The following is a 22,264-nucleotide window of genomic DNA, read 5'->3' as shown; positions in this document are numbered from 1 at the left end:
CTGACGAGGGGAGAGCTCAGAGATTACTTTTTAACTTTTGTGTAAAAAGTTGGTTTCATCTTCACTCCTGTTGATCAGCCCGACTGCAGCAGCGTTCCTGGAGCATGAATGTAACGTTACAGAGAGAAACAAGAAGAGAACTGGGTCAGTGCTGAGTTTAGTGAGAGGCCGTTGCTTGCTAGCTTCCGGCTCATTGCACAGCGATCTGGCAGTTCAGGGTGAATAAACAGAAATGATTGCGCGTTTAAAATCTTGTGAATAATGTCAAGGTGTAAATTGTTGTTTTAAGTCTCATCGACTGACTTTCTTCCTCACTCTCATCCTCATCCTCTATACTCATCGTCATCTTAAACAAACTTGTGGATTTTTCTGGGTTTGTTGGAAACATTTTGGATAACGTAAAAACTAAATGAAAGAGATAACAAACAAGTCAAATTTAGACAGTTTAATGCAGACAAGTTGCATGATATGATATCTTGAAAACATCCAAGCTGTTTCCTCCTGTTTCCAGTCTGTATTCTAGCAGTTATACCTGTATAATTTGGCTAAGCTGGTGCGAGCTTCACAGTTACCTGACACACCTGAGACAGGTGTCAGTCTCCTCATCTAACTCTCAGCACGACTCTGAATAATCCAAAAATGTCATTCTCAGCCCACCTCAGGGTTATAACTTAATAAACAAGTGACTTACTGTCACTTTAAATTCAGCGTCTCCTTCTTTCTTTCTGGTTGTTGTTTTCCTAAGAAACTATAGAAGTTGGCGTTGGAGTTAACTTTGAAGTGACCTCTGGCCCGATGCAGAGTCCCATTCATAAAATACAGCATTGTTAATTCCCCACGAGCCCACAGGGAAATACTGGGGGGAAAAAAAACCTCATCTAGGAGGAGTTCTTCGTCTGTGCGCTGTGTTTTAAACAGACTGCGCTGGCATGACATTACATTCATTTATACCTTGGGACTGACTTTGAAAAATGAATCTTAATTTGATTTATTCCACTGCCATGACTAGACAGCTTCACTCGGTTCCATGTGAAAATAGCTCAGAGATTTCTTGGCACTTTCTTTTTGTGTTACCCTCCCGCCTCCCCAACTTTTCAGCTTCTGACTTTTAATTTTCGTTGTTCAATATTTAACCGGTACGGCCCGTGTTTGTTTATCATGTTCTCTTTGTGACATTTTGTGGCAGTCTTAGAACCACAGTCTGTTTTTTTTTGTTTCCGAGTGGCATAATATGACTTTTGTATTCAGGAGCTTTTTGCAAATATTTGTGAGGAGGGTATTAGGGGGGGTAAAGGGTGATGTTTCTGAGCAGTAAAGCCTTCTCTCTCCAGAGTTGCCAGATCTGCTTAGCATTTGGAATGAGCCTTAGCCAGCGTCTCATGTTACGAATCTCCCACATCCAGAAGGGCTCATCCCCTCTGCAAACATTACCTGTCTCTCTCTGTGTCACCACTGGGACACACCAAGAGGAGGAGGAAATGTAGGAAAGCGAAAGCTGAGAAAAAAAAAATAGAGCCTCCTTCCCCTCCGCCGTCATCTCACACCGCTGCAGCTCCAAATTAACATGTCACCCGTGTGTTTCTGCAGGCGGATAATTTACTCTTTCTAACTAAAGAAATAAACAGCGTAATGAGGAGGGCACAGATAAGACACAAACACTTGTCATCTTATAAATATTTAACCTCCCCGGTAGAGACGTTCTTTATCTGCTCTCAGCAACAACAAAAAAAAAAGAAGAAGAAGAAAAAAAGGTTTAGCCCCATTACTGTTACTGTTCTTCCTGGTGAAAACTGTTACCGCCGTTAAAACAATACACTCTTGACAAAATGAATAATTTATGTAATTTACAGCACTTCCTTGTGAATGATGTTTTTTTTTCTGATTTCCATGTGAATGAGGCACATTGCTTTGCGGGTTAAGTGCCTCTTCCCCGCTAAAGAGTGACAATGAATTGTAGAATCAATAAACAGATGGAGGGAGAACACACACACACACACACACACACACATATACAGTGTCTGGATAAATGTGTGTCTGAGGTGTGTGTGTGTGTGAGTGTGTGTGCTGCGCCGTTTAATCTTCTGCCATTCTGTCATTCCTGCAGACACAGCGTATGTGAGGGTTTTCATCAGCGACGTCAACGACAACAAACCAGTCTTTGCTCAGCGGCTGTATGAAGTCGGCGTCGACGAGAATGCAGATGTGGGCCTGGCCGTTGTCACCGTTAGCGCTAATGACGAGGATGAAGGTATGCTTGATGAGGCGGCGGGCTGAGGAAGGTCCCGCGGAGAGATTTCACCGATGCCACTCTCTTGAAATAAAAGGGTTAACAAAGCTAGCCATCCAAAACCAATACAGAAGTTTCTTGCGAGGTGCTTTGAAACTTTACAGCAGTTACCGGATTTATTTATTCCTCATCAGACCATCTTCCCTGAAATAACAGAAATATTCTGGCAGTCTATCAGTCAGATTTCTAAACAGTGAGCTGTTTGCCAAGTAGGCACCTTTTTTTTTCCTGCAAGATGGCCTGCATTTGTAGCAAATATGCATAAAGTGACCCTGCGGGCAGTCTTTCCCAATCTGGCCTGAGCTCTGCTGAAATCATGCGGTGTGCTAGATTTAGCTGCAGTCATTTAAGTGCTTGGTAATGCACTGTAGCACATATGTTCCAAAAAGAGTGACACGCTCCCACACAGTAGGTGGGCGGGATTTAACCAATAAAGCAGTTGCTCATCCTCTGTACAGCGGTAGCCTAACATCCCTTTATCAGGCATGTTTAGGTCCGTTAATCAAGTATTTATGGCGAGCGGGGGTGCAGCTTAGGCTGTGCTGCGGCACTAATGATGAATTGCCGTGGAATAACACCAACCCCCGACATTAAAGTTGCAGCACTGTTGCACTTGTGTCTGAGAGGCTTCGCTCAATCCGTCTTGTTTAAAAACTCCACCCTGGGCTTGACTGCTGTAAGCCTGCCCGATCCCTGTGGGAGGCAGGGAGCACTTTGTCAGCCGGGGTTGTGTTAATAGTACAGATTAGTGTATTTACATGGGATTGTAGCTACTTTAAACCAACAGGATGATTGAACGCGAAGACTGTTCATTCCAGGAGATTATCTTATCTATTCCAGTGGTAAACCCGTTGGACTGGATGGTCTCCATGGAGACACGGTAGATAAGTTCAGATATTGACTTCCTCTTTTATAAAAACCACCACCGGCCCCCCTTCTCTCAGTGGGCCTCAGACTCATTCCCCGGGGGGTCCTATCACAGAGCATTACTGTACGCCGCTTTTAACTCTCATGCTCCCTTTTACTTTTTCGGCACTCTTTTCTTAATTAGTATCTGATTAAAGCTGAGGAGACGATGTACAACGTTTCCATTTAATTAAGTAATCAAAACAAGAAAGGGATACATGAAAACCTACTAATGGTCAGACCTCGGAGGAAATGAGGTGTAATACCCCCGGGCTCCTGCCGTTCTGTTGTTGCTGGGATAATAGTGAAAGCAAGGAGGAACAACAACAATCCTTCAGCACGCAGAGACTTGAAGGAATAATAAGTCTGCTGCCTTCTTAAAAAATGTTGCTGTACTGGTGTTTTACCTCAGATTGCTCTAACCTTCTTATGAAACCCTTTTTTTATTGGCACAATCAGAGGCTTCACATTCCTAATCGTGCATTTTATCTTTCCTGCCCCAGGAGCCAATGCCAAGCTGCGCTACCAGATTACTTCTGGCAACAAAGGTGGTGTTTTTGACATCGAGCCAGAGGTGGGGACAATCTTCATTGCCCAGCCACTGGACTATGAGCAGCAGAAGAGATACAAGCTCCTGGTCCTGGCCTCAGACGGGAAGTGGGAGGACTACGCGGCTGTGGTGGTTACTGTGGTTAATAAGAACGACGAGGCGCCTGTGTTCTCCATGAATGAGTACTATGGATCGGTCACAGAGGAGCTCGACGGGTCGCCGGTGTTTGTACTGCAGGTGAGAGGCCGAGACGATCACTGCATCCTCAGTCGAATTACTGTAATCTGCAGACTGGTGAAAGTCTTTCTCTCTCTGTTTTTGTGAGTGTAGCTGTATGCAGAAGCTTTCAACTTTTTAATGCAACCAGTTGTTTTAGTGTGTATACTGTTTATACGCTCGCGTAGTTTTAAAACATGTGCAATTATCATTCCTCTTCGGTAGTGATGGATCTTGAGTGGGGAAATTTCAGCAGTGAGGCTGTCAGACAGTCTGAGGCCAGATGCTCGAAACATGTCTGATCAGAGCTCATTGCTTTAATTTAGGCGGTCAGGAGAAAGTGTGCACACTTAAATGGGCTGTCTGAAAGAATCCACAAGCAAAAAAGACCCTGTTGACGGCTGCAAGGAGATAACAGGAAGCAGCCATTTGGGTTTTGACTGGATGAATGAATATCCATTTACTGTCTGTCTCTCTGCAGGTGACGGCGACAGACCCAGACAAAGATGCCGACCAGGGCGCCATACGGTACTCCATCCACGGCCAAGGGGCAGAGTCACACTTCGTGATCAACGACATCACGGGGGAGATGTACGCCCAGCGCACCATGGACCGAGAGGAGCGGGCCGTCTGGCGTTTCGTTGTCATGGCAACGGACGAAGAGGGTGAGGGTCTCACCGGCTTCACGGACGTCATCATCAACGTGTGGGACATCAACGACAACGCTCCCACCTTCACGTGCGCGCCCGACAACTGCCTCAGCAGCGTGGAGGAGAACTCGCCTCCCGGAACGTTTGTTGCGGAAATGACGGCGTTAGACCTCGACGATGCCGCCGTGGGCCAGAACGCAATCCTCACCTACCGGATTACTGAGAATGCACAAAACACAAACAACGCAGACCTTTTTACTATCGATTCCAGCACTGGCACCATCTCTGTGGCAGCAGAGGGTTTGGACCGGGAGTTAGCTGAAAGCCACCATCTGGTCGTAGAGGCCCGGGACGGCGGGGGCATGACGGGGACAGCTACCGCAACTGTAATGGTAACTGACATCAACGACCACGTGCCGAAGTTTAGAGAGGACTGGTGCGGCGCTCGTGTTTCTGAGAGCACTGACGAAGATGCTCCTGTCCTGGAGCTGAGCGCCGAGGACCCTGACGGCAGCACGTACGGACAGCTGGCCTTCAGCGTGGTGGCGGGAGATCCAGAGCAGCAGTTCTACATCGTGAGCCACAGACAGGAGCAGACGGGCACTCTGAGGCTGAAGAGGAAACTGGATTTTGAGAAGCCAGCAGAGCAGCGCTTTAACCTCACCATCAAGGTGGAGGACTCGGACTTCTCCAGCCTCATCCACTGTTTGGTTCAAGTGGAGGACGAGAACGACAATGCTCCCTCGTTTGACCCCAGCTCCCATCTCCTCCCCCCGTTATCTGAGGACATAACCGTTGGCACCAGCATCATTCAGGTGTCAGCCGCTGACCCTGACTCAGGCCTGAATGGAGAAATTCTGTACAGCATTCTCCCTCAGTCTGACCAATATGGACATTTTGCAGTCAGCCGAGCCGGCGTGGTCACAGTTGCCAGGCGGCTTGATCGGGAGACGGTGGCAGGTTATGAACTGGTCGTCATGGCGACAGACCGGGGTACCCCGGCGCTGACTGGCAGTGTTACGGTCCACTTGTCGCTGCTTGACGTGAATGACAACGGGCCAGAGCTGGAGACGGCCTACGCTCCTGTGTTGTGGGAAAACAGTCCGGCACCTCAAGTGGTTTGGCTCAACGGGAGCTCAGCTCTGCTTCATGTTGTGGACAGAGACTCCCCAGAGCACGGGCCTCCATTCCTGCTCTCTCTGCCTCCACATCACTCTGTCGACTTCCACCTCCAGGATCACGGGAACGGCTCTGCCACGCTCACCGCCCTGCGGAGGTTCGACAGGGAGAGACAGACGGAGATACGTTTGCCGGTGATTATGATCGACAGCGGCGATCCGCCAATGACAGCCACAAACACTCTCACCATCACTGTCGGCGACCAGAATGATAACGCCCATCAGGCGGGAGAGAAAGATGTCTATGTGCATAGCCGCAAGGGTGAGTGTGCTCGCTTCCCCTCATTTCATTCTCTTTGCCCCCCTGCTTCCGCTACAGAGCTTTTGTCTTCAGGCAGAGCTTGAGTGAAGAGGGGAAACTGAGGGTATAGCTGACGGGAAAAGTTTCACTCTATACCTGCTCGGTGTAGTCTGGAATTCATAATTACATTCTTCCTTTTACATTCTAAAAGTGTTTTGTTGTGGTAATATCGCTGTCAAATCCGTTCTCAAGCCCTCAGCACATTCTTCCCTTGCCAGCCTTTTGCCTAAACCTCTTCTGAACGTCACATTATGATAAGGATAGTGATTCTTCTTATTTTTGTAGGTTTTTTTTTTTTTTTTTAAATTCCCCCTCTGGGTGAGTTAGTTAGATGCGTTGGTTTGTTGGTGTTTGATTGCACACTCAGCTAAATGGCAGTTTTGGTAATTGTGGAAAACAGGAGCGCCGTGACTCATCTAGGCTGCCATTGTTTACCCAGCTGCAGTACTCTGGCACTGCAGGTCGATAATAACATAATCCATACTGAGATAGCCCTGCTTCCTTAAGCTCCACGCTCTCTGAAGTGGAGCACTGAGAGTCTATTCATTCCAGCAGTGGGGCTCCACAGTTATGAGCATAATAAGTAGAACAGAACACAAGAATGCAAGATAAGGAGAAGAGGGGGACGAAAAAGATAAGTGTTGGCATCAGCAGATTCTGTCCAGACGGAATCAAAGTGTGTGTATGTGTGTGTGATTGTGTGTGTGTGTGTGTGTGTTTACCTTGAACAGGAAGGATGGCGAATGCGGCGCTGGGGAAGGTGTATGCCCCAGATCCTGATGACTGGGACAACAAGACCTACACTCTGGAGACAAGCGCAGCCAAGTAAGAGCTGTGTGTCAAAAATGCATCTAATTCTTTGTGAAAACACGCTGATTTTCCAAATGTGCAGCACCAGTTACAAGCGCTAAAAGCAATACAGTACCAGAAGAGCTGCCAAGAGTGTAGAATTTGGAAAATAAAAAGAGAGATGTGGACTCAGCGTGGAGGATGTATTTCTCTAACAAGGGCTCTTTCCTCTCAGTGAAATCACACGAGCCTGAAAACACGGCGAGCAGATACTTCTGCCGAGCTTTGATCCAATTCCCCCGGCCTGTAATATACGCCGCGCTTTTTTCCGAGAGGGGACTTTAATCGCAGCCGTCAATAGCGATCGCATTTCTGGAAGAATGCAATCATATTTAATCTAACGAAGCAATCGCAGTTCACCTGTGTGATTAGGCTGAGATGAAATGGCCCGTGCAAAGCGCAGCGTGACTCCATCAGGGACCTTGTGCAGCTATTCAGCATTCACACCCTCAAGATCAGATTAGAAAATACCAATTGCATATTTGTTTTATTCACATAAGAGATCCTGACAGTTACCATGACAACCATCAAGCTCTTTTGGAGTCAAAGAATTTGCTGGATTTTTCTTTTTTCTTTTTCAGTGTTGTTGCTGTTTTTTTTTTTTTTTTGTTGCTTTTTTTTTTTTGTTCAAAGTCAATTTATATTCACTTCCTGCTGGAGTAAACTCAGGTACTGCTGACCGACGCTCTGCTTGTCTGTCTGCCAGCTGTCAGGTGTTTTTCCCATGAACAAGGTCTCAGAGACAAAAGATGATTCTCGCCATTTTTTTTTTTCTCTCTCTCTTCTTTCTCTCATCCTTCACTGAAGCCGTTCTCTGCTACTTAACAGCGCCTCTTGTTTATTTTAATTTTTTTCTCAGGTACTTCAGTCTGAACCAGAGCTCAGGACTGCTGACCGCCCGACAGAACATCCCTGCGGGCAGCTACTGGTTGAGGGTCGGGGTGTCTGATGGGGTTTGGCCCGACGTGATCTCGGGGGTCAGAGTTCACGTCAGGGACCTGGTGGAAAAGGCCATCCTGTCGTCCGCCTCGCTGCGTTTGACCGGTAAGGTCAGCGGAAACACCGACTCACCTGTTGGCTTAAACACTGTGTTAATCTGGAATCATTGGCCGCCTGCAGCTGCGCAGGTAGACGCTGCAATCCAACTCTGACTTTACCTGTTATGTCTCCGCGTGACCCCCAACACCATAAGTCAAGACAATATTGAGTTTAATAGTTGTTCAATTGGATTCCCTGCTTCAGTCTTCCCACATAATAGAAAGCTTGCTCTTTGTCGCCGCTGCTGTTGTTCAATTTCTTTGTGAAGCCGATGTTGAAAGAAACACATTCTGCCACAGGCATGAATTAAGTGGTACTTTTCATTGAATGATTATCAGGTTGTCAATCCAGTTAGCGCTGAAATAATAGGCTGTCAGGAGAAATTTTTATACTTGTATTATTTAGCATTTCTAAGCATTGCGAAGCAAACCGTTCAGGGCGCTGGTTGGTTAATAGTTTTTTTTTTGTTTTTTTTTCTTTTCCTTTAACACTGAAGTTTAAGTTAAAAGCCTTTTTCTTCCCGACTGTCAGTCTCTCCGAGCAAATTGGAGTTATAAAGGTCAATTTGGAAGTGTCAGGTAAAGTCCTTGACATTTAAAAAGCCATTCGGCGAGCAGAGTCGAAACGCTTTTATGGATGCTTCTGACTCCAAGTCATTATCATATTTGGAGATTAAAGATGACTGCCCCACGTTCTCCTGATGTTATTGGTGGGTGGCATCGCAAATGAGATTGATTATCATGTCATTAAAATGTTTTGTGCGCGGCAGTTCGTCGAGAGACCTTAACTTTATCTCAGTGAAGAAATAAACGATTTTTCCTCGACTGCGTCATGACTCGTTCACTTGGATGATCCGGCGAGGGGGGAGGATCGATAGAGGGAGATGTTAGGCTACCTCTTGTGCTAATGGAATCAGGAACTCAGCAGACTTTGATCAACTCAGAAGTTGTCATTGACGAGTCGGTAGTTCTTATTGCTTGAGCCCCCCGCTCTCTTTTTTTTTTTCTCCCCAAGGCATTACAGCGAGAGATTTTATCGACTCTCATGTCGAGGGGAAGAGTCGGCTGGAGACGTTCTGGGACTTCCTGTCTGAAACGCTGTCCGTCAGAACGGGGAGCGTCAACGTTTTCAGCGTAGCAGACAGAGAGGAGAACACAGTGGACATCCATTTCTATGTGCAAACTGATAATGGCTACCTACGCCCAGAGAAACTGCACGCTGTCCTCGCCGCACATAAAAAGAAGGTATATATACCATCCCGTTTGATAGATAAAGATCAATGCTCATATATCAAGTGATACACTCGGGAGCTTGGGGGGAAGAGATAACAGCTTTTTATCTGCCCTTTTATTTTCACACCAACTTTCTGTCTGTTTACTGCCTGGCCCTGTCATGTCTCTTTGTCTCTCCCATTAATTTCCTCTCTATGTTGCCTCTTTTATTTATTTATTTTTTTTGAATGGCTTCTGCATCGTTGTGATTCCTCTGTCATTCCTCACTACATGTCAATGCTCCGTTTAAAACAATCAGTTAGAGAATATTAAAAAGCATTTATGTAGATTAGGCCTCGCCTTCGTCTGTTATCCCTCCAAATCTATATCTCTGTTCACCCCTCACCACCAGCATTGGAGATACAAATACTTGTATCTTCACTGACAATTGTTGTAATTCCCGTATTTGTCTCCCTCATCTCCTCCCTTCTTCCCCTCTCTGACTCTCTGCAGCTGCAGTCGCTGCTGCGTCTGAATGTCAGCCAGGTGCAGGTAGATGAGTGTGTGCGTACAGACTGCAAGACATCCGGCGGCTGCTCCACACAGTTAAGCATCAGCGACTCGCCCACCCTGGTAGACTCAGGTGCTTTATCCCTGGTGTCAGTGAAGGTGACATCCTCGGCTGTGTGTGGCTGCGCTGCCAGGGAAATGACCCACCAGCCCTGCTCCTCCTACCCCAGTAACCCCTGCCTTAATGGGGGAACCTGCGTCGACACCCAGAATGGATACAGGTGAGCCGTAGCTGCAGTCTTTCAGGAGAAGGACCGGAGCTTTTTAAAAAGATGGGAAATAGAAATAGGAGTTTGCTGATGTGCTGCAGTCTTCTCTCTCATCCTGTTAGAGTGGAAGAGTGACACATCTTGAGAAATGAGCCCCGCACCCCTTGTGAGAAAAATCTCCTTCACCTGCAACTTGACCTAACTTGCTTGAGCTGCTCTGCTGTGCTGTCAGCTGAATGTAGAGTGGCGGGCTTTTGACTATTTTCCATGGAAGCAATGTACATTTATGTGCATATCTGAGTGTATCTTGCCAAGATTAGTAAATGAGGTCTCTAGATTTATAGCCTGATATTGAATTTTTAAAACCCTGGCACGCCATCTTGCAGTAAATAGCGAGCATAGGCTTTGAATCAAGGTCATTAGCCAATACTTAAGATATGAGCCCTACATATTGACGAAGGTTTGTAGTCAATATAAAGGCCTTCGAATTCAAGTGTATAGGTTCCATCACAGAGGGAGCAGCACACGTCTTATTTCATGCGCACACTAATGCCCAGATTAAATAAATATAGGGCAAGGGGATTAGAACAACACTGGCCCCCCACTACGCTCACAACTTCTCAAAATCCTCATTAAAGGGCATGTACACGAACATGCAAGACAGTCTTCAGAGAGAGAGAGAGAGAATGTAAAGAACTTTTTTATCTTTGATTTTATCTTTTTTGTACCGTCTCGGCTGCCCTTGATCTGCAACACTGCTAAAGAAAGCTCTCGTTCTGTGAGAAGAATATCCCCCTCACATGTGCTATACGTGCCCTCGCGTGCGATACGAGCAACCATCATAAAGAATCCAATTTTTAGATCCGTCCTCTCTCGACGGAGCTTAACAGGCAACCCCCAGTCAGCAGCTGATCAGATATTGTCAGTCAGAAGTGTGAAAAACATGCCCTGCCCTCCTTGATTTGAATTGGCATCACTCTCATGAGTCGCATGAGAAAAAAAAAAAGAGAGAGAGAGAGAGAGAGCAGTGAAAGAGCGAGAGGTGATGCCGTGTGCATATGCATGCATAAGGCTACACTCTGCCTAAGCCGTCCCTTTTTGCCACCTATGGATCAGTATTCCTGACATGCGTTTGCCCCTCTGCAGAATAAACAGCGATGGGGAGAAACAGCCCCTAACAGCCTCGGTACACACAGCTTTCCACAGACACTGCATGAAAATAGATGGCTTTGACATTATCAGCAAAGCCAGCTTGTCTCACATGCCTGCAGTGGCGAGGACGGGGTGAGATCAACTGGTCCCCTCCATCCTCGACCATCGCAGTGATGGAAGGGCCTGTTTTTCATCGCTGCACGTATCTCTTCCATTATGGTGCTTTTGTGCGATATTATATTTACTATTACGGTCTCATACACAAACACATTGTGTGGGGGGGTGTGAATGGCGAAAACATTTAATTTCAGCGGGAGCCCTGATCCCTAACACTCAAGCTCTAATCAAAGGAGATAAATACAAGAAGAAGGCAGCTGCGTATCAAGTGTGTAATACCTTAAGAATGAGAAAACGGGGCCCGTGGTGTTGATAAGTGTGAAAAAAAAAAAACTCCAGGAAATCTGGTTGGTGGTACGGCGCATAGAAAAGTGAGAGAAATAGAATTAATTATCTCCTAACAAAGGAGATGTGATGTGCCGAGCCGTAGCAGTCTCCAGAGGGTTGAGCTCGGGCAGCTGTGATAGATAAAGAATAGGCCGGAGTGATGTTGTGTTCGTAGCTAATTGATTTAAAGTAAAGCTGAATATTCAGGGGCTTCACGGCTAATGCAAACAATTGATTGATAAGCTGCTTTTTCTCTGCGTGTCCCTGAACAAAGACGCGTTGTCTGTGTGAATCAACAAGGATGTCACGTTTCCTCCCGAGGAGAACTCGCCACGCGCAAAGATCCAGAAGATTCCACCGAGCGCAAAAATGAAAAAAAAAAGAAAAAAAAAGATGAATGAATGACAGTGATTGTTTCTTTCCTCCGTGTTCTACCTGGATTTTCCTCACTCTCTCCCTTCTTCACGCTGCTACAGGTGCCACTGCCCCCCACAGCTTGATGGGCCAGACTGTCAGCAGACCAGACTTCGTTTCCTTGGCAACGGCTATGCCTGGTTTCCCCCCATAAGGCCGTGCTTTGATAGCCATCTTTCACTGGAGTTTATGACAGAGGAAGACGACGGGCTGCTGCTGTACGCCGGCCCGCTGGCCACTCTGCAGTCTGGGGAGGCTGAGGACTACATGGCCATAGGTAAGGGAATGAGTCTCAGTAATTAGTTGTGTGCCGAGAGGCCCGCGGGTCATTAGTGCACTAAAAACTTGGAACTTAATTTTGTGTGTTTAATCACTGGGTGGTGGCTAATCAGATATATGAGGCAAATTTTGTTTCGTTAGCGCGCTGCTGGGAGATGTAAGAGCTCACACTCCGCCGACTTGAACAGTGAGTTTCTCAGCCTGGTTTCACTGTTGGTCGTGTGTGTAACGTTTTTGTCGTGTGCCATACGGAGTTGTGTTTCTGTTTAACCCACCCATGCCTCAGTGTCAGAGCGGCAGCGGCTCTGTTGGGCCGTTAGACGCTCAGAAACTCCCTCAAGGACAGATCAGCTGGGTTTATTCTCACTCTATGAAAAGGCCCGAACTTGAATCTTCCAGATGAAGGACAGTAATAAACATGTTAAACTGAAAAAGGTGACCGTGTACAGTTCCACTTTCATACCGCTTATATTTCTGATGCGAGCCCCCCGGCGCACCAGCACCAGGAGCCAACTTAACGACTGCAATGAATCATGTTCTTTACTAGATAGTGACCTCTTTTAATGCAGATGTAAATAGTAAAAGTAATGAATCAGACAGAGTGTTGTAGAGTGCTGCTGCTTATTGTTGAAGTTGTAGTTACAGGATAATAGGTAGAGGTAGGTGAAGCAGGTTTAGGCGAGGTTATAAATGTTGATTTATAGGTTTTACAGCGACTGGTCTGAGTCACATATTCTTGTGCTGTGCTAAAGTTATCGAGGAGTAAATGTGGACGCTGTCTCACTTTTTGCACACAAACACACAGATATATTAAGTACATTTTGTTTTGTTGTTGGAATAATTAGAAAACCGAGTCCTCGACTGGGATGATTCACCTGAACGCCTCATTAAGTTGGAACAACAACTCGGAAAGTTGGCATGAATCTTCAGCGCGCAACTTTTTGAGTTCTCCCGTTTACATAATTTGTAATCTGGCATTCTGTCGTGACGAATCATTAACCACAATTAACCCTGATAACAAGCTGCTTTAAGCAATATTTTAGCGGTTTTATGTGATTTACTGGTGCAGCAACAGAAAAATCACTTTGTTACATGGAAACTTCAACAATCAACGATAAAATACGGCACAACTTCTGTGTTACAACTCAAATGCTAATGAACTCACTGCAATTGGGTGAATGACTTCCCAACATGAGAAACGGGACCACGTGTGAATGCAGCAACAGAAATAACCAAGTAACATATTTGAAATGTATTGAAACCTGCATTGTGTGATAATAATATTCAACTATTTTCCAGTAAACAGTCACTAAACAGTTGGTAACTTCTGTCTAACTTCCCGTCAGCAGGCCACTGAGTTGAAGTGAGCTGTTTACCAGCTAGTTGGAAATTAAAATGGTGAGATCAGCAGATGTTTGCAAGAAACTAGTTGGAAATTATGCAGCAATAACTCACTTTAATTTTGGTTTCCTGCTGAGGGGAAGTAAAACAGAAACTAATAGGAAAAGAGTTTATTGGAAAATACCAGAATATCATCATTACATATTGGTGTGGTAATATTAAATACATTTTAGATGTGTTAATCGTGGGTGTTGTCACAGAAATCTCATATATATTATCTGGTAATTAACACCTCCCTTCTGTGCCGTGAACCTGTAGAACTAACTGTTACGCAGGGTTACAACATATACTGTCCAATTATCATTTCCTGTCACTTTAATTTAATTTTTTACACTGAGGCTAACTGGGTTGGTTCATCCAGACCATACCAACACATTTTTCTCATTTACCACTCGGTGATATCTAACCATGCAGACAGTTTTCTGTTTCTCCGCTGAGCTTTTTTTTCTTTTTGGAGACGTCTGCCTCTCGTATTATGACGAAGGTGAATTCAATTTAATTTGTGGGGGGCTCACATCATTTAAAAATTAGATTTGAAAAAAAAAAAAAAAACATTCCAGAAATAGTATCGTCATTACTGAACGATTCAGACAGCTCAGCGTGAGCAGTAATTTGGCCGAACCGACACGTTAATTGATTTTTTGTTTCTTGTTTTTTTCTCACAGACAGCATGGGGCTGTATTTTACGTCACCTTGTCTCTGGTGTCATTCAAGTTCCTGGTTATAATCCAGCGACATTATAATGTGTTGTTGATTCTCTTTAGTATTTCATACTGTGTGTATCTTAGTCTTGAAACAAAATGTTCTCCTGCGTCCCTTGGGTTTTTATTCTGGTTTGCATAAAGTGGTAATTTGCAACTTGCCCGTTTTTTTTTCCCTCCGTTTGTTTTCAATATACTTCGTCGCAGCTTTTCCTTGACCTTGCAAGAACATTTTTTTCTGTGCAAGCAAGTTAAGTTGTTTTTCTGTTATACAAATTTGTATGAGAATTTTTCATTCAGGTATAATAATAATCTCCTGTCTCACTCTCTCTCTCTCTCTCTCACTGTGTCTCTCTCTCTTCCCTCAGAGCTGATTGGTGGGACACCCAGTCTGAAAATTAACCACGGTTCTGGGACTCTGGTCCTCCAGTTAACAAATAATATTGGGGTCGCTGACAGACGCTGGCATCGCCTTGACGTGAGGAGCAACAATAAAGTGAGAGACGTGGATTTGTGGTTACGCCCTTACATGCAGTTTCTCCCCCGTGCATGAAGAAGACGTCAGTTTTAGATAAATGATGTGATTTGCAGAGAAAGCCGTGCTGCACAATATTCACATGTCCGCACTCTGTGCAGCGGCGATGACCTTTCCTCACTCTTTCTCCCCAATTTAAAGGAAGTGCGCTTCACCCTCGATCGATGTTCCAGCGCGATTATCATGGAGACGGAAGGCGTGGACTCATGGGCGATGACAGAGGACCGTTCATCCTGTGAAATCCGAGGGGTCACACCCAACAGGGACAAGTAAGATCAATAATTAGATGAAACGGGTCTCACAAGCACTGTGGACTGCAGAAACCAAGTGGCTCCTTTTGGTTTTCTTACCTTCGCTGTTGTTAAAACTGAAAGGATGCGTGACCAACGTGGACAACAATCCTATAAATTGCCAGCAGTCACAGTCACAGAGGAAGCAGTTTGTAAGACGGTGGAAGTAGGAGAATAAAGAATAAAGTCAATTTGTACATACAGATGTAGGAGACTGGATTCACCCAACAGCAGCCACACTGTCAGGTTGCATTTATTAAGGGTTCTGTTTTAGATTCGCGCCGTAATGATTAATCCATCAGACATCGACTGTGGATAATTGATTTATCGGTTTGAGTATAAACATCCAAGTTTTCTGGTCACAGCTTCTTTAATGTGAATATTTTTTCTGGTTTGTTTACTCCTCAAACACAGCAGACAGAGTTTCTTTGGCTTGTGGACAAAGTAAGACGTTTGAGCTTCGGGAAATATTGATCCACTTTTTTTTATAAATCATTTTCTGACAGTTTCAAACCGAATCTTCAGTCAAGAAAATAAGCAACAGATTAATCAACAATGAAAATGATCAATCCCGAGATTAGACAAGGCATCCTGACTGAGGTGGGAGTTAAATTAAATCATTTTCAAAGTTAGTTAGAACTGCAACTTATTGATTGATCAGAGTGTCATCTTCAGATTACTTCTTCTGTCTAACTACCAGTTGGAGAAAAAAGAAGTTGTTCCTGACACCAGAGATTTACTTAATAATTGACTTGAATGATTAATTGATTATCAGGAAAGCTGGAGCGTCCTCAGTGGCTCCAGTCCCTCCAAAGTAACATTTGCACTGCCCTTAAGATAAAGCAGATTAACGTCCCTGCGTTTGGTGTATTATTACAGTCTCGTAGTGCCGGTTCACTAAATCGTATCTAAACGGGCGTTTATGTCCGAGCTGCTTGGAATCATTTATTGAAATCGAGTCAGATTGTTCTTCACTGCGCTGTCCTGTCCGTTGATGAGACCTTCAGACATCAGACTTTTTAAAAAGGCTGGACTCGTCTCTCTGACTGTGTCCCCCGGTACAACGTCGGTTCTGCAGCTGAGTTTGTTTTCTCCCCGCTGTGGCCTCGGCCCGCCGCCGCGCTCGTTGTTTTTGTTTTTGTAATTATTATGCTGTGAGTTTTAACAACGCACATAAGGGCTTTACCACTGCTATTAATTTTAATAACGTATACATTTTAAGTACCTTCAAGAACTGTTTACTTTGATCGCTGCGTTGGAGTTTCGACTCATTAGGTACTTATGTCATTAAACAAGCATTGTGCCAGTTAACAAGCTAAAATTAGTGCTGAGGAACGTTCAGTGTTTTTTATCCCCCGCGCGCAGCCACTTCTGAAACAAGTTGTTGTGCTGAATCGGTTTGTGTTTTTGATTACCCATTGTGTATTGTATTTCCTTTTCCCAATAAGGGGAAGGGAACATGAAAAATATGTCACATATTTGTTGTCACAAAGCCCTGACACCTCAGCAGCAACAGAACCAAACCATGAATTTTAACCTTGACAAGTGGCGCGCTCCCTTTCTTCAGCTCGCCTGCGTCCTGCCTCTCTCCATGCCGAGACGTGTGTGTGTGTTTGGAATTGCAGCCTTGAAAAACTTGGAGCCTGTTCACTTTTTTCATTTGCTCACATTCTTCTTTCTTTGTTCGCTTCTTGTATTGAGGTGTTGCTTTCTTATTCCCAGGTATCTAAATGGAAGTCATGTCATGCAGCTCGGAGGGGTCAATGAGAACATATCGTACGAATACCCGCAGCTGCAGCACAAACACTATACTGGCTGTTTGAGGAACCTGCGTGTGGACACCAAGGTACTGTGTGGCACCTGCAGGATTGATTTTACACGCCTGTGGATGAACAGATTTCCGTGCTGCGTCCCTTTATGTTTAACCTGTTTAGACGACGGGTCATGTACTGTATGTGCTGGAGGACTGCGCTTCAATAGCAATGTACGTTTGGCCTCGAAGCTACACTGTAAAACCTGAGGAATGCTGATGTTGCTCCCTCTTGACTGTTTCTTCTGCTGAAATTGCTTTTCGCTCCCAGTGTGAGTCTCTGTCGTCCACACGAGGCTGCTGGGAGTTTTCTTGGTCGTTGCAGATGAACATGCGTCACCGCAATTAGAATCTAGAGGCCAAACGGACGGATGGATGAAACATTTTGATTATTTACCTTGTTTACGAGTGATGCATGTAGAGTAGCACTTTACGGTTCCCTGGAGAGTTTCTATTATTAAAATATTCTGCTGTTTAAATTCAGCGCTGCTCAATCAGAACACACAGTGTGTGTTCATGATGGCAGTCACAAACATGTTGAGGGTGTAGACTGTTTACTGAGTCAGTTATTGAACATCTTGGAACCGGTCATGTTTACATCCATGTTTACCTGCTGGCAGTCTTTAGGTGTGTGTACCGTGTGTCAACACCGGCTGAATTCAAACGTCCAACCTCTGGATCGAGCCCTCTTGGACTTTAGTTGTAGATTCTGTGATGTGTTCACTTTCATCACCTCATGAGACTGACAAGGCTGTACGAGGCGCTGCTAGAAAAACTTAAACACCACAAGATTAAAACACTTCTACAGTCAACATGTCGTCATATTTCTGTCTCGCCATGTGGGTGAGTATTAATTCTGGCCAACACGAATCAAGTAACGTCTCCATAAAGTTGTTGGGTTTTTTTTTACACATTCATAATAAGTTCTACACATCCTGTTCGATTTGGAATGAGCTGTGAGTGATTAACAGTAAAGTCTGGTGAAGATTGCGCCACAAACGAGCGCTCAAGCAGAATAAATTCATTTTCCTTGAACACTGCTGTGTAGTTTCATCTATAACTATACATTACATATATAAAAGCTGGTTCTATTCATGTATGTACAGTCTGTCTACATGTATAAGTTGCTTTCTGCTGCGCTTCTTTTGTTTTGTGTAATAACCTTATTTTTATGCTGCTAACGCTGACCGCCAGACTAGATTTCTGAATTGCAATGTTATATATAAATCCATGCAATCACATTTCTTTTTTACTCACTAGCTGTGATCGCAGGGACATCTTCCCTTTCATATTTCATCCTTTTGCAAACATTTATCCTCTTGTTCATCTTCCTTCCTTTCAGCTCTACGACCTCGGTTCTCCAGCCGAGTCCTCCAACACGTCACCCGGCTGCGCTCCTGTTGATGACCGCTGCAGCAGCGCGGAGCAGCTTCCCTCCTGTGGAAAGAGGGGGCGCTGTCACAGCAGCCGGGGCTCCTTCAGCTGCCTGTGCGAACCGGGATTTACAGGGCCTTCGTGTGATCAAGGTGAGCATTTAAGAAAGAAAGAAAAAAAATACTTTTAATTGGCCGTGAGGTCGATAGAAAAAGTACAGTGAGATCTCTGTGGAGCTGAGGATTTTTAAGCCTCACAAAGTGTGCAATCCAAGTGGGACTTGTGGGCAGTTTGGTGTTCTCAGACGTCACTTTGCTGCCGTTGGAAGATAACCTCGCCTTCACATGAAGTGCCTTTTGCAGAACGGCACGTCCTGGCTGCTATATCCTCGTGTATTTCCCATGCGACAGCTGAATTAATTGAACAAGCCTTCTGTGTTTTTGATTGACAAGCGGCTCCAGAGTTCTCCTTCGACGGCCGGAGTCACATTCAGTTCCAGCTCTTGTGGTCGCTGCCTGCGCGCCAGACGAGAGTCCAGGTCGGGCTTCGGACACGTGCCGCCGCCGGTGTCATCCTCAGCCTGCTTTCTCAGGAGCAGAATGAATACCTGCGCTTGGAGGTGAGTCATGAATGGTTACTCCCCCCCCCCTCTGATTGACTTGTTGTGGGCCTAAGAAATGATGATTAGCGCCCCAGACAATGATTGCTGTGAATGCTGGCAGGCAGAGAGTGAATAATATCAGGGTTGGAGACATATGGGCGGATACAGAGGGGGGCGGTGATTGACATACGTATGTTCTCGTCAAGGTCTTTCAGTAAGTCTGCAGAAAGCTGCTATTGAGAGGCTCTTATTTAAAACATTAGGCATCCTTTTTTCAAGGTTATTTCTGTCTCTGGCTAATGTTTAAAGCACAACCCAGTGTCTCAGGAAGGCAACGTTGTGCACAGTTATATTTGGGGCAAAGTGTTCTTAAGTGAAGGTCAGAATTCCAGCTCTGTGTGGAGTGATTTGACACGGCTCCCTTCAAGTGTCGAGCTCAAACTCATGCCTGCATTCATGCTGCTCATTTTGCCAAAGCTGCGGTGGAGTGGTGCTCACACGCACACACACACACACACACACAGCGTTTTCTTCAAGAGACAACTTCACTTTGCCAAAGATCCATGATAGCATGCTTCTCCTGCCTGACACATTCCTGAGTGGATATGAAGCCGGTAGTTCTTGTCAAAGCCTTTCGTCTCACTGACTGACGGGCCAAGTGTGAAAAGCACCTGGAAGTAAATATCTCTGTTAGGACTGTCACTTTGGGCTAACTCACAGGTCAGCTGTTGGCAGTGAACCTGCCTCCATCATGGCAGCTTCCACACCACTGGCCTGTCGTTGAAAACATCCTTTCTTTGAGCTAGTGCTTGTTATTTGTGAGACGGCATTGTTTAAAGTGCACGTAGGCCTTTAAACTACACGAGGTAAAGCAGTGCTGTCCTCTTTCCTTGTTGCAGTCCCACTGTGACAGGAAAAGGAAAAGGCTGTAGCCTTTTGCTGTATGTGGGCCGAGGAGCCTCTCCCTCTGTGAAAACCCCCTCCGGAGTTGAATTGGTGAGCTGTATGAAACATGTGATGTCTGCGCCTAAGTATTTTCAGCCTGGTTGTCTGAAAGCTCTTAGAAACACTTGAGCACAAGCCTGTTGTGTTAGCTGACAACAAGCCTTAATTTAAAGGGTTGTCTCTCTCCCCTTTTTTTTCTCTCTTTCTTTCTTCGGGGCAGATATGGGATAGAGTGCACACTGAATAAATAACCACACATTCACACAAAGGTTACGAGGGGCTAGCGGGGTATAAACAGCACGCAGCTCTCTGAGGAGCATGGTGTCTCTGTAAAGAAAACATTTATCTAATGCGGTCTGTGAAGGAGAGTTTCTGAGAGTCAGGCTTCTGTCAGAGACCAGTAACCCTTTAAGAACAGTAAAATCATCACTTTACTTGTTTTGCATCACATGTGATTTTAAGTTTATAAAGTTCTGTAGAGCCCGGAGCGTTTTTGTGCTTAATAGTGATTTTGTGGATCTCCAGGGGCGCCGCAGAAAGTCTCCATAATCACATTTTGGTTTTTTCCTTTTTTTTTTCCACAGTATTGATTGAGTCCTTTTGTCCTTTGCTCATTTTTGTTGTGGACTTGAGGCCAGGATGAAGCAGTGGACAGAGCGCAGTCAGCTTTTCACCGTGTGTGTGTGTGTGCCTGTGTGTGTGTGTGTGTGTGTGTGTGTGTGTGTGTGTGTGTGTGTGTGTGTGCGTGTGTGTGTATCCAGTCGGGGGAGACGCATTGGAGATGCCCATGCTGAGGGAGCAATAGTTAATGCAGGCTGCGCTGAATGTGAATTATCTTGCCCCACTGTTTCCAATTAAGCTCTGGACATGTACAAGCTGCAGTTATGGGAGCTCCTCCGTTGGTCGAGTCCATTGTGTTCGCTCATCCTTAGCTGCTAAAGATAATTGTTGTTTTTTTTTTTTTTCTGTATACCTTCCCTTCGGGATGACTCTGGCTTCTGCCTCGCGCTGATGTGTGCGGCGGCTCTGCAAAAAAAAAAAAAAAAAAAGCATCATAGCTGCAAAATTGCTGAATTAATTTTGCCACTGAAATTTTCATGCTATTTTATTTTTCTGGCAGGTTCACAACACAGCGTCGGTTTTTTTTTTTCTGGGTAGTTAAATTGCACAAGTCTTTCCTGGCCCAACCTTCGCTGCCGTTTCTCCGCCATGGGAGCTGGCCTACTTCTTAATATGTTGTCTCGCTCAAGATCTGTTTTTTTTTTTTTTTTTTTTTTGCCAGTCATCGTAGCACAATATGGCGGGAGTCCAGCTCTGACAGTTTAGAATTTGTGTCACCTCGTTTTGAGAGTTTTATTCAGAAAACCGTCAAGCCTTGAAATCCAGATTAACTTGAAGCGTGTTGCTGCAGCTGTCGACAAAACCAGAGCAGCCTGGATGACTCAGGGATTGAAAAGTCTTCCATATGGAGTCAGGAAGCAGATTTTCAACTCATCCCTCCCAGAATGTTCAAACACCTTTATTATGTTTCACTTCTTTGGTTCTCCTCTCTTGTTTGAATGCCTGAATTTCAAATCAGCTGCAGTTCTCTGTGTGTCCTCTCAGGTTATTCAGGGTCTGCTGGCTGTTTTCTACAACCTCGGGGACGGAGACTACAACCTGACACTGCTCCACCACCGCCTCGATGATGGAGAGTGGCACGAGGTGGAGCTGGATCGGTACGGCAGAGAGTTCACCCTGCGGCTAGACGGAGGCGGAGGGAGACGAGAGGTCACCGCCTCTCTGGGGCAGAGTCAAGAGATCATTATTGACCCCTCCGCCGTGATGCTTGGAAACTCTTTCCCCTCGGGACACAACCGCAGCTTCCTCGGTAGGTGGCTGCTGATGTGTTTTGGCAGAAAGAAACCGAACGGACGGATACGAGGATGAACGAGCGAATGAATGAAATAACTCTGTTAGCAGATGAGGTGATTGCTTATAAATACATTAACTTGCAAACACAGACGTGGAGTGGACTTCACAGATAACTTCTCTAATATTAATGAACACATAAATGATTCAGTGCTTATCTTTACCACTTACTGGTGCGTCCACATCTCACGATCCAGCCCAAAGGTGTTTTGATCCCTCAGTTTCATGCAGATGAGAGATAGTGAGTCAGTGGGACTGATCGGTATTTAAATTATGTTTTAGGCCGCGTTGCTACCCACAGAGTGAGCAAACTAACCAGCAGAGAAAATGTCCTGCAAAAAAAAAAGAAAGCGAACCCACGCTGACAGCTTCGCCTCGGGCTGTTTGGGTGTTTGCATGCGTGTGAGTGTGGGTGTTTGTTGGTCTGCAGGAGTGTCGGTGA

General features: G+C 45.3%; 1 protein-coding gene across 3 annotated transcripts in view; it reads left to right on the top strand.

Annotated features, from left to right (window-relative positions):
* The window catches only part of LOC119024887 (neural-cadherin-like), a 97,660-nt gene that overhangs the window by 63,610 nt on the left and 11,786 nt on the right, over nucleotides 1–22,264 (top strand). For all 3 annotated transcript variants that reach the window (XM_037108086.1, XM_037108087.1, XM_037108085.1), the window contains 14 exons: nucleotides 2,105–2,248; nucleotides 3,697–3,980; nucleotides 4,441–6,049; nucleotides 6,820–6,913; nucleotides 7,797–7,981; nucleotides 8,990–9,219; nucleotides 9,700–9,977; nucleotides 12,038–12,252; nucleotides 14,725–14,852; nucleotides 15,033–15,160; nucleotides 16,904–17,027; nucleotides 18,334–18,517; nucleotides 18,818–18,984; nucleotides 21,517–21,781. In XM_037108086.1, the coding sequence (XP_036963981.1) occupies nucleotides 2,105–2,248; nucleotides 3,697–3,980; nucleotides 4,441–6,049; nucleotides 6,820–6,913; nucleotides 7,797–7,981; nucleotides 8,990–9,219; nucleotides 9,700–9,977; nucleotides 12,038–12,252; nucleotides 14,725–14,852; nucleotides 15,033–15,160; nucleotides 16,904–17,027; nucleotides 18,334–18,517; nucleotides 18,818–18,984; nucleotides 21,517–21,781 (4,035 nt within the window). The remainder of the gene's footprint in view (nucleotides 1–2,104; nucleotides 2,249–3,696; nucleotides 3,981–4,440; nucleotides 6,050–6,819; nucleotides 6,914–7,796; nucleotides 7,982–8,989; nucleotides 9,220–9,699; nucleotides 9,978–12,037; nucleotides 12,253–14,724; nucleotides 14,853–15,032; nucleotides 15,161–16,903; nucleotides 17,028–18,333; nucleotides 18,518–18,817; nucleotides 18,985–21,516; nucleotides 21,782–22,264) is intronic.

This window comes from Acanthopagrus latus, chromosome 8 (genome assembly GCF_904848185.1).
Source record: "Acanthopagrus latus isolate v.2019 chromosome 8, fAcaLat1.1, whole genome shotgun sequence".
Taxonomy (NCBI): Eukaryota; Metazoa; Chordata; class Actinopteri; order Spariformes; family Sparidae; genus Acanthopagrus; species Acanthopagrus latus.
This window is presented reverse-complemented; position numbering and strand designations above follow the sequence as displayed.